Raw genomic sequence first — 12,534 nt, 5'->3', positions numbered from 1 at the left:
ATTACATTGACTAAGGGTTTGACATGGTGCATCAATCATTTCTTTCATTATTCTTTATTTTTTTTTCTTTTTCTGAAAAATGAATGCCCAGATTTTTAGAATAAGAGCGCAATAAGCATATTAGGAAATTGCTTCTTTAGGTATGAATTGTTCGTCGTATATATATATATATATATATATATATATATATATATATATATATATATATATATATATATATATCTTTATATAATATATATATATATATATATATATCTTTATATAACATGTATATATATCTTTATATAATATATATATATATCTTTATATAATATATATATATATATATCTTTATATAATATATATCCATATCTTTATATAATATATATCCATATCTTTATATAATATATATATATATATATATGTATATATATATATATATATATATATATATATATATATATATATATATATATATATATAAATATATATAAATATATATATAACTAATGACTTTAATAAAGATTTTTTAACAATTTATTTTAGATGTCACTTTTGAATGATGTTCGAGGTATTGTAAAAGCACATGATTTGGAAACTTTTGACACAATTATTTTAGGACAAGAAGTTGAAGCAATTCAAGTAAGTTAAAATTTTTATTTTTTTGTAATCATAATTCAACACGTCAACAAAGTAGATCATCCTGTTATCATTTGTTTAGATAGAAAATCAGTATTCACTGCAAACATCAAGTAATGAAATCTTATCAACAGAAAATACTAAAAAAGATAAATATGAAGAGATGAATTATGGCATAGACTCTTATGAAAGTCGGTATATTGATCATGAAGATGAGCAATATGATAATCAGGAACAGCTAGAAAGAAGTTTGTCTTTTGAAAGATATGATGAAGGTGATCAAGTGGAAGAAATCAAGAGTTTATGCAATGAGAAAGTATATTTAACAATATTTTTTATTTTAAATTTAATTTTAAACTGTCTACAATGTTTTTATATTAACTAAAAATCTTCAGAATGCAGACATTTTTTTTTTACCAATAACTCCATAATTTTATGATTACAGTTAATTGTTTAAAATATATGTGACTATTAGGATAAACACTTAGGATAATAGGATAATAGATAAATTAGGATAATGATAGGATTAACTATTAGGATAAACTATTATCCATTGAAAACTATGTAGAACCAATACCAATAAATTTTTAGGTTGTTACAAAAGATACAAAAATTTTCCTACATTTTTTCCATAAATTTTTCAAAGATACCTTTTTCGAGCTTAAAAGTGTCTTTCAAGCTTTATGTTCATTATAGTTTATCAAATTTTATTTTAATTCAGTGCGTTTTCAGTTTTTTAGATTTTTAGAATGCATTATAACTCCCTCATAATGGAACTGATTTAATGGAGATAACTAGATAGCAGAAAATAAAAGCAAATGTTTTCTCAATTGCTTCAGTAAAATATTTTTTGGATTTTAATTTGATGAGCTAAGCATTTCAAAGCAAAAGTACAATTAATGTCTGACTTTGAAATCAGTGCATTTTAAATTTTGTTTTTGTTTGTAGAACTAAACATAATTTTAAAAGTTTTTTTTTTTTCTGAATTCATTAATTTGATGAGTTTCATATGCTATTTTATTCTTACAAGTTTTGAACTTTTCTGACAACTTAAGGTTGTCAGAAAAGTTTAAACTTAACTTTATTTGTTATATTGGTTTAATTACAGTGACATATAGTATACAGTATTCATTTTTTTATAACAATGGCATCCGTATTAGTTTCATTATAACCAAAAAAGCAACAGAACTTGTAATAGTTAACTACAATTTCTGATGCTGAATAAACAACTTAACAATGTTTGTAACTAAGTGGTATGAGCACATTACTGTTTTTTATATTTAACTCTTCTTATGATTAACTTTAAGGTTCTCAAACTCCTGATGTTATTCAAACATCAGGATTTTGATTGGTTTAGTTTCAATTCTAAAAGAATTTACATGTTTTAAATATTTTTTAAACTGTTGCTTGTTTGTTACATGCCATTATGAGTTTTATTTTTATAAAAGTTTTTTTTTTTTTTTTAAGTTAAATAATGAAAAGCAATCAAAGTTTTTTCAATCCAATGAAAGACATTCTCCGATTTTTTTTCAATCTAATGAAAAACATTCTCCAATTTATTTTCAATCCAATAAAAAACAATATGATCCAGAAAGTAATCATTTAGACAGCACAAATAAATTCATCAAAGAAAGTGACCAGCATATTTCACTAGAGCATTTTAAAAATAATAGTAAAAATCAAGACATGAATAATGATAATCATGAAATAAATATAAATGGTGGATTTGAAGAATACTATACCAACAGTAAAAAAAACATTAAGTCAAGTGATCATTTTTCTTTTTTTCAAACAAACTTTGTATCAAATGATATGTTTAATGATAAAAACGAAAAAGAAAAAGAAAAGAAAATTGATAAAAATTTAGCTGAAAATTATTTACGTAGAGATCAAAATCTATGTGTTGATGAAATTAAATGTGAATCTTTCAATCCAATAGAAATGGTTAAGGACAACTACCCGATAAAAATAAATGACATAGAAAGTGAGAAATTAAACGATATAGAAAATATACTTCAAAGTTATGATTACGCTGATAATAATATAGCTGTATCCAATTTAGAATTAAATAACCAAGATGTTCAAACAAAGTCTTTCAAAATGCTTAGCAAACCCTTATCGAAAAATGAAATATCGAATCCTCAACTATCACCGGAAATCAATGAAGATTATTTATCTCCTTTGCTATCACATGAAAATTACTTGTCTCCTTTGCTATCAAAAAATTCGGATAGCTTTTACTCTTATTTTGCATGCGAACAAAATGACAACTTAAACAATTTCCAACCAAAGTATTTAAAAAATAATTATTTGCTTCAAGAAAAAACTATTTCTGAAGGTGATAAAAGCCTAGAAAACTTTACAAAAATGACCAAAGATCCACAAGCTAACAAAATAGTTTTCAAAACAAGCGAACAATATGCAGGTACTTTTCATAGTTCAAACAGTTCACCTACATTTGATGTTACCAGCACAATTGAAAATCGGTATGCTAACTTTTCTGTAAATGACATTTTGCGACAAGATTATTTACCTGATTCTAAAGTAAAATCTGGAAGTCTGGAACCAAATGAGAGTAGTTATAATGAACTTGACAACAAAAAAACATTTAAACTCAATATCAGAAATCAATACCAATATGAAAATTCAGAGAGTTATCGTAATCACCAATCTGATAGTACCCTGGATTCGATTGCAAATGATCAACTAAAAATGTATGGAAAACCAATTATGAGTAAATCACCTCAATTTGGTTGCTCGTCAACTGTTTTTAATGCAAGTGAGAATTCAAATAAAAAACTAAAAAACACTATTAAATCAGTTGACAATAATGCAGTTTCTACTTTTGATAAAAATTTACTAAAAAGTAGCAAATATATATCTACAGATTTTGATTTAAGAGCAAGAGAAGTGCCACAAGATTTAGTTGAGGATGTATCTGGAATAGAAGAAGCACACAAAAATGTCATTGCATTGTTACCTCGACATAAGTTTCCGACTGTACCTAAAAAAAAGAATTTTTTATTTAGTTCAAATGAAAGTTTCGTTACAGAATCTATTGTTTCAAAAATAGAAGCTTTTTCAAATAGAAATACGCAAAAACCGGTAAAGTGTATTTTATTTTTAGCATCTCAAATTATTGATATTATAGTAAAAATTACTGCAATATCAGCTTATCTTGCTAGTGTATTAAAGCATTTGAACTACACAATAGGTTGTGATATTTTTAAAATTAAAATTGCATAGGATAAAACATGTTACATCATTTATTTTCCATTATTATGTTGTTTTTTTTTCATTATTAATTATGTTTTTTTTTATATGTAGTCATACATATTATATATATAATTTGTAGAAAGCAAGCAAGCAAGATTGGAGTACAAAATATGATTTTTAAATCCATTTATTTATTAGTTGATATTTATATTTAAAATTTTGCTTATTTGTGTACAAATATATATATATATATATATATATATATATATATATATATATATATATATATATATATATATATATATATATATATATATATATATATATATATATATATATATATATGAAGACCTCAGTGGAAAAACCGGCGTTGTCACATTTAAAAAGTATTGAGAAAGTATTTATTGATCATTAATAAAAGTCTTTAACGGGTGGTTACTAAAAATCCGGACTATCTTTAACTGAATTTTAAATGCTACAAACTAAATTATTTTTTTTCATGCTTATATCCATTTTAAAGCTTATTTAATTCTCTATAAGTTAATTTACTTGTTTTTAGATAATTAATAATAGTTAAGAAAATAATGATGGCCAAGCAAGAAGAGGTAAGAAAACGGATTTACGAGTTCTATTTGAAAAATAAATTGCAAGGTATAAAGGTTCACAGTAGCTCACTTCAATGCTGAAAAAATTCCAAGAAGCACTATCTATGATATAATCAAACGTGTTGAGAATGATTCTGGGTACAAAAGAGTGCAAGGAAGTGGTCGTGTGGCCAAAATCATGACCCCAAAGGGTATCAAGCGCCTGAAAACCATATTTGATCACAGTGACCGAGTTTCGATGAGGCAAGCTGGTCGAAAATATGGATGCAGTCATTCACATATCATTAAAACTCTTGCCAAGTACACTGACATCAAAAGTTATAAAAAACAGGGTATACCTCATCGACTAGAGAACCAGAATGAGCGAATCAAAACCGGCATTGATCGTGTTTATCGTGATTTTAAAGGAAAATCGGTCATCCTTGACGACGAGTCTTACTTTACTCTGTCACACTCAACAATTAATGGAAACAGCACCTACTACTCTAGCAACAGAGACAAGACTCCACCAAGTGTTAAATATCGCAAAAAGCGCAAGTTCGAGCCCAAGGTGCTTGTCTGGCTAGCCGCTTCTGTCAAAGGTATTTCAAAGCCATTTTTTATCCCCAGCGGCCTTGCAGTCAATAAAGCCATCTATGAAATTAATTGTATAAAGAGAAGATTAGTGCCGTTCATCAACGCTCATCATGCCGATGGTAATTATATATTTTGGCCGGACCTGGCGTCATCGCATTATGCCAAAACCGTGACCAACTACTATGAGACTCATAACATCAATTTTATCAAAAAAGTTGACAATCCGCCAGCCGTACCGGAGTGTCGTCCAATAGAAGACTTTTGGGCTATTTTGAAAGGCAAAGTATATGAGAGTAACTGGCAAGCAAAAGACGTGAAGCAACTACAAACCAGAATAAAGCTTTGCCTGAAAAAAATTGACCTTAACCTTGTATTTTCACTTTTTGGGTCAACTCGTGTTAGAGTTGGCCGAATCCGAAGAAACAGACTGGTTGAAGACAAACTTAATTAAAATAAATAAATACCTAAAAACTCTTTTTAATGATATTTTTATTTAATCTCTACCATAAAAACTATGAGAGTAATTGCCCATGAAAGTTAGTCCGGATTTTTAGTAACCACCCGTTATTTAAAGCAAATGAAACTAAGCAATTTAAAAAAATTTTTATATTATAATTATTTTATTTAAAATTTATTCAAAAACAAAACATTTTGTAATTTTTTATACAAAAATTTTTTTTTCTTTGCTTTAAATAAAGATATTTATTAATGATCAACAAATACTTTCTCAATACTTTTTAAATGTGACAACGCCGGTTTTTCCACTGAGGTCTTCATATATATATATATATATATATATATATATATATATATATATATATATATATATATATATATATATATATATATATATATATATATATATATATATATATATATATATATATTATGGGGTGTTCTAAAAAAATTTTTTTTTTAAATGCAAATACACAAGAAGTCAAATTTGGGGCAAATATTAAAAAAATCCAAATTTATTAACATTTACCTTGTGCTCAAGCGGCAAAATTCCCTAAAAAATGCCCCAAATAGTTCCTAGGTAATTTGGCTTTGAGCACAACGTAAATCTCAATATTTTAATATCTCAATACTTTGTAAAAAAAAATTGTGCTCATAATGGTCCAAATTTTTTTTAGGTTGTTGTGTATTCTGGTTTTTTCATAATTGTTGTTTAAATTAAAAAAAGAAATCGCAAAATTTATGCAAAAGAAAAAAAAACTTATTTTTTTGTCCATTTTCCCAAAATTATTTTTTGTATATTTTTTTGCAAAATCTTTTAAACAACAATTATGAAAAAACCAGGATACACAACAATCTAAAAAAAAAATTTTGGTCAATTATGATCATATTAGAAATTTTTTTTTTTTTTCTAATATGATCATAATGGTCACGCAAGGTAAATCTCAAAATATTGAGATATACCTTTGGTAATTGTTAAGCCAAATAATTGTTCCCAAATTATTTGGCTCAAAGCCAAATAATTTGGGAACAATTTGGTGCATTTTTTAGGTTATTTTGCCGCTTGAGCTTGAGGTAAATGACAATATTTTTGAAATTTGTTTTTTTTAATCGTAGTTTTTCAATATTTGCTCCAAATTTGGCTTCTTGTGTATTCGTGTTTTGAATTTTTTTTTTTTTTGAATACCCCTAATATATAATCAGCCCTCGGAATTAAGTTCGGCATTCAGCAATGCCGACCTTAAAGTGTTTGAGGTCGGCAAAAAATTGCTGACCTCGTTTCTATGTTTTATGGTGAGACCTTTTGTATCAAAATTTTTTTTGCCGACCTGATGCTGACTTCTAAAAGATTGAAGTCTGGCCTCATTTTTCCTAATACCGAGGATTGATTATATATATTTAAATACATATATATACATATATATATATTTATATATATATATATATATATATATATATATATATATTATATATATATATATATATATATATGCATATATGTATATGCATATGCATATATGTATATATAAAAATATATATATGGATATATAAATATATATATATATGTATTTATGTATAAATATATATATATATATATATATATATATATACATATATACATATATATATATATATATATATATATATATATATATATATATATATATATATATATATATATGCGTATATATAAATATATATGTATATATGATTTAAATGTTGACATCTTGTAGGAGAGTATATATATATATATAAACTAATTTAAAACATCAGATAATACAAATTCTCTCAATACTAAATAATTTATTTGAAATTTTTGCCGGATTATAGGCACCGGCATCATCAGCATATAATATAATATAATTACAAAAATTGTGACCGTTAAATTACAACAAAATTTTTTTTTTAATTTTGACGTCACCTTTTTAATGGCTTCTTTTACTTTAGTATGAAAAAAATGAAGTCCAAAAATTTGTTTTAACATATTGTCCATTGTCCAAATTAATACCACCGTACATTGGAGAATAAATTTTTTAATTCAAGTGTTTATTGAAAATGGGTACGATAAAAAAATGCTTAAAGATATTTCTTATCACGTTCGAAAAAAACGTTTAGCAAATAAAAATGAAACTCTATCAAACTCTAATAACCTTCCTACAATTTCTTTTCCATGGATACCAATAATATCTCCCAGACTTAGAAGAATATTCAGAAAATCTGGTTACAGAACTGTTTTCAAGTCAAATGCTAACCTAAAAACGCTATTAACGTCTAGAAATAAATCAAAATTACCACGCAACAGCCAACCTGGAACCTGTTTAATTAAGTGCAAACGCTCGGTGAATCAAAACTTCAAACAAGAACAAGGGTTCAAAACACCAAACATTTTTGACTGAAGGCAAGTTAAACCAGTCTGCATTAGCTTTGCATAAAGTAAATTGCGATGAGGATATTGAATGGGATAGGGCAGAAACACTTAAAGTTGAGGATAAAAAATTTGAAAGAAAAGCCCGTGAAGCCTTGGAGATACAAAAACATCAATGTTTTCCAATGTACGGTGGTATTAATTTGGACAATGGACAATATGTTAAAACAAATTTTTGGACTTCATTTTTTTCATACTTAAGTAAAAGAAGCCATTATAAAGGTGACGTCAAAATTATATTACGTTATATGCTGATTATGCCGGTGCCTATAATCCGGCGAAAATTTCAAATAAATTATTTAGTATTGAGAGAATTCATATTATCTGATGTTTTAAATTAGTTTATATATATATATATATATATATATATATATATATATATATATATATATATATATATATATATATATATATATATATATATATATATATATATATATATATATATATATATATTGTGTTACTAAAGGAACAAGCTATATACACTGGAAAAATCCAAAAGCAGCCGAAAACAAAAATTGTAAATGTTCCCAATGACACTGGAGAGCCAGGGTTTGCTGTTAATTCAAAACATAATGGAAAATATGTGTTTATTTCAAGTATTGAGGTAAAAAATTGTGTTTAAAAAAAACAAACTGTTATAAACAAAGTTTACCTTTTATAAATTAATGTTAACTTATAATATTTTAACTATAAATTATAATCATGCGAATAGACAACCAAATTAAATTAAAATATCATTTAGTTTATGAAAATTTGTATTTAATTTTTTGTTATGTTAGATATAAAAAAAATTAACTAAGCTTGTTATGTATCTATAGAAAATATGTAATTAATTTATGGCTTTATGTTATTATGTTTTATTTTTACTACAATATATTTCGTACTGTTTTTAACAGATACTTTTCGGTTAGGATGATTGTATTTAGTCAAAACATGTCTTGTTTTTTTTAAAAGTTAATTTTTTTCTTGTCTTGTAATGATTTTAATATGTAATTTTTTTGATTAATTTTCTTTGTTTTAGTTAAAATAATTGATTTAATTATTATTTAAAGAAGTTATTTAATTCACTATTATTATTTATTAGTTAAAATTAAATTAATTTAATTAAGATTTTAACTAACAATAAACAACAATATAAAAGCTAAATTATTTAAAGTGACTTTTAATAGGATTTAAAAGTTATCCTAATTTTAAATGTGCTTAACTATCATTAATTCGTTATTAATTTATTATTCTTTTTTTTTTTTTAATTTTTTTTTAATTATTTGTTAACATCATCATTATCGAATTTCGGTCGAAACCAAAATTATGTTAAGAACAGACTTTGTTACAAATTAAAGGTTTGGGACGAAATTGTCACTATAATGTCGCAATTAGGTCTAATAGTTTGCAAATATAGTTGGTATTTTACTAGTTTGCACGTCCTTGTTTGCATCTTGTTTTGTAGAGGAGTATGCATCCTTGATTCTAAAATTCTATTTTACTAATTTACTATATATATATATATATATATATATATATATATATATATATATATATATATATATATATATATATATATATATATATGTTGTCATATCAAGTGTAAAGGATTTTAATTTATTGATTGATTTTTGTATCAAAATCTTCAAAATATTTTAAAATAACATTGAATGTATTTACATATATTAATGTGCTATATCTCTTTCATGTATACACTAATATGCACATACTTATAAATATACATGTATGCATAAATAAACAATACATCCAAACATACATACATACATACATACATACATACATACATACATACATACATACATACATACATACATACATACATACATACACGTGTGTATAATGTTAAAAAAATGAATGTTTTTTTTATAGAACAAAAATCTAAAAGTCCTTTCTGTTGGAGATGTTATCATGGCCATTGAGGGCAAACCGATTACAGTTGGGATGAAATCTGTGCATGTCAACTTGATGATTAAAAACGCCTTTAAAACTTCCAATCCTAATATAAAACTTACAATAAAGTGTTAAATCATTGCTTGTTTTGTCTTTTTTTACTTGTCGTTTTCTTATGTTAAACAATCAACATTACATTGCGATTATTGATATATACAATTGGTTTTTAAAAAATGTAATCTACTAAGTTTAAGAATATAACAATTTTTATTTAGATCACGTGGTGAGTTTATACTTGCAGATGATAATAAGGACTAGTATTTCCAGATAAGAATACATTTTGATTAAAATTAGTTTATTGTTAAATTAGATATCCTTTACAAAAAAGTTAATGTCATTTTCAAGGACGTAAGCAGCAGTTCTCTTCTAGAAAAGACGTTTTGTTTCTTTTTAAGCTTCGTTTCTTTTTAAACCATATGTCTTATCCAAATCTGCTGAAATATCTTGTTTTTAAACAAATAAACATTCGAAAGGGATTCTCTAAACAAATGTTACAAACGAGTTTTTTTATTTAGATACGTTAAAAAAAAGATTTTTATTTTTCAATCGAAAAAATTAAGTTTAGAAAATTTTTAGCTAAGAAGAATAAAGAACTTGAAAAAATAACGTAAAAAATTGGTAATTTTGGCAACTAGAAATAATTTCAAAAAGTGTGCAACTGATTATTAAATCATAGTTTTATCTTTAGCGATATTGTTTTTCCAATCTTTATTATTGAACTTTTAACTTAACGCTAAAAGGAGCTGAAAGAGTTTTAATAGAGTATAGCACTCGCAATAATGAAAATACTAAATAGTAAATAAAACACTGTTTCGCCTATTAGAATTCAACTAAGTGTCTTACCCATGACATGACATGACGTAAAAAATTGGTAATTTTGGCAACTAGAAATAATTTCAAAAAGTGTGCAACTGATTATTAAATCATAGTTTTATCTTTAGCGATATCGTTTTTCCAATCTTTATTATTGAACTTTTAACTTAACGCTAAAAGGAGCTGAAAGAGTTTTAATAGAGTATAGCACTCGCAGTAATGAAAATACTAAATAGTAAATAAAACACTGTTTCGCCTATTAGAATTCAACTAAGTGTCTTACCCATGACTGACAATTTTATTTTTTTTAAAAGATTTTTAAATTCATATATGTAAAACAAATAAAATAAAAAAAGATCTGCGCCACAAATAAACCTGGGTTCTCGTAAATGATACATTCCATTAAAAGCGCACGCATTAAAGGCGGTAGTCGCTATGAAATTGTATCTACACAACCAGTTGCTTACATTCAGCTAGATGTAAAACGTAACTCATAGATATAAGTTCACAAACAGCTCTCGTTTAAAAACGAGAGTTGTTTATTAAACTACTTCTATATGGTCTTTTAAAATCAGCAAATTATATTCACACATCTAGTTGCGTTAATGCATTTATAAATGAATCAGTAAGTATTGGTGCTAAAAATGCAATTGATAATCAGTCTTACACTCTAAAGCACAGCCTTACACACACAATCAGTCTTACACTCTAAAGCACAGCCTTACACACACAATCAGTCTTACACTCTAAAGCACAGCTTTACACACACAATCAGTCTTACACTCTAAAGCACAGCCTTACACACACACACACACACACACAAAAATTAAGAAGCGACTTTAGTTGTTGTTTCTTATAGCAATTAGGATTGTAAACAGATTAGAATAAGTCTTTAGAAAATGTTTCAAAACTTACTGCACTTTTGCTACGCCGGTTCTTCGCACTCATCTTAGAAGAAAAATTGCAAAGTAAAGAGATACCAAAATTGTTTTCCAACTAAATATTCTCCACTGATCACTGTTGCAAAAGTTCTCATTACAGCATAAAACCTTAAAAAAATTGTTTTACTGAGAAAATAATTTCAATGTAAGAAATACAAAGGCTATTTGTAAATAATCACCTTGCAGGACTTTAAATCGTCACCCATCTTGCTTTGCGCATAAGTACAGTATGGTTGGTTGCACCCATATTCATTTTTTGCACAAAATTGAGTAACCGTTTTAGCATCAAAAAGATCAAGAGTTCGAAATTCCATTACCATTGTAACGCAAGTGTACATCTTTGAACTACACATGCTGATAGTTTTACTCCGTAACTTTATTGTTCTTGAAGCCATAAAAAGTGTACTACCATTGTAACATTGCAAGCATAGAACTAAATCATGTAGTATATAAATCTATAAATAGATTTGTAACAAAGATGTGGTTAATTATACTCGATTAGCTAAAATAACTGTATTTTCAATATTTTTATAAAGTTTTTCGGATCAATTTGATGATGGTTTACTATAAACCGCGCTACCATATAGGATTTGTTAAAAGCTTATTCAACATATTAATCGGTCAACAAGTATTTAAACAAATTATTTTAACTTTCAAAAGTTTAGTACATAATGAGGAAACAACATCTATATTGACTCAAAATTAAGAATCAGCCAACAATAATGAACTTTATCCAGCTTATTGCGAATGTCCTTCTGAGTTGTTTACCTGAACAGTTAAAATCCAGAATGCTGATACCAATAAGCAGCAGAAAAAGCTGCTTGGTAATTGTTTACGCTATAAAGAAAAACTTAAAGTATTTACTGGTTGTAGAGGAAAAATATATGCGCATATGAAGGAATTACAACGAACGATTACAAAATCTAGC

General features: G+C 25.9%; 1 protein-coding gene across 4 annotated transcripts in view; it reads left to right on the top strand.

Moving 5' to 3' along the window:
* LOC100208667 (putative uncharacterized protein DDB_G0282133) overlaps positions 1 to 9,934 on the top strand; it is a 38,704-nt gene extending 28,770 nt beyond the window's left edge. For all 4 annotated transcript variants that reach the window (XM_065791325.1, XM_065791324.1, XM_065791327.1 and 1 more), the window contains 5 exons: positions 526 to 621; positions 701 to 934; positions 2,086 to 3,723; positions 8,366 to 8,503; positions 9,772 to 9,934. In XM_065791325.1, coding sequence (XP_065647397.1) covers positions 526 to 621; positions 701 to 934; positions 2,086 to 3,723; positions 8,366 to 8,503; positions 9,772 to 9,927 — 2,262 coding nt within the window. In that variant the 3' untranslated portion in view covers positions 9,928 to 9,934. The remainder of the gene's footprint in view (positions 1 to 525; positions 622 to 700; positions 935 to 2,085; positions 3,724 to 8,365; positions 8,504 to 9,771) is intronic.
* Positions 9,935 to 12,534: the final 2,600 nt, after the last annotated feature.

Source organism: Hydra vulgaris, chromosome 02 (assembly GCF_038396675.1).
Source record: "Hydra vulgaris chromosome 02, alternate assembly HydraT2T_AEP".
Taxonomy (NCBI): Eukaryota; Metazoa; Cnidaria; class Hydrozoa; order Anthoathecata; family Hydridae; genus Hydra; species Hydra vulgaris.
Note: the sequence above shows the minus strand (reverse complement) of the source record. Positions and strands in the feature narration are given on the sequence as shown.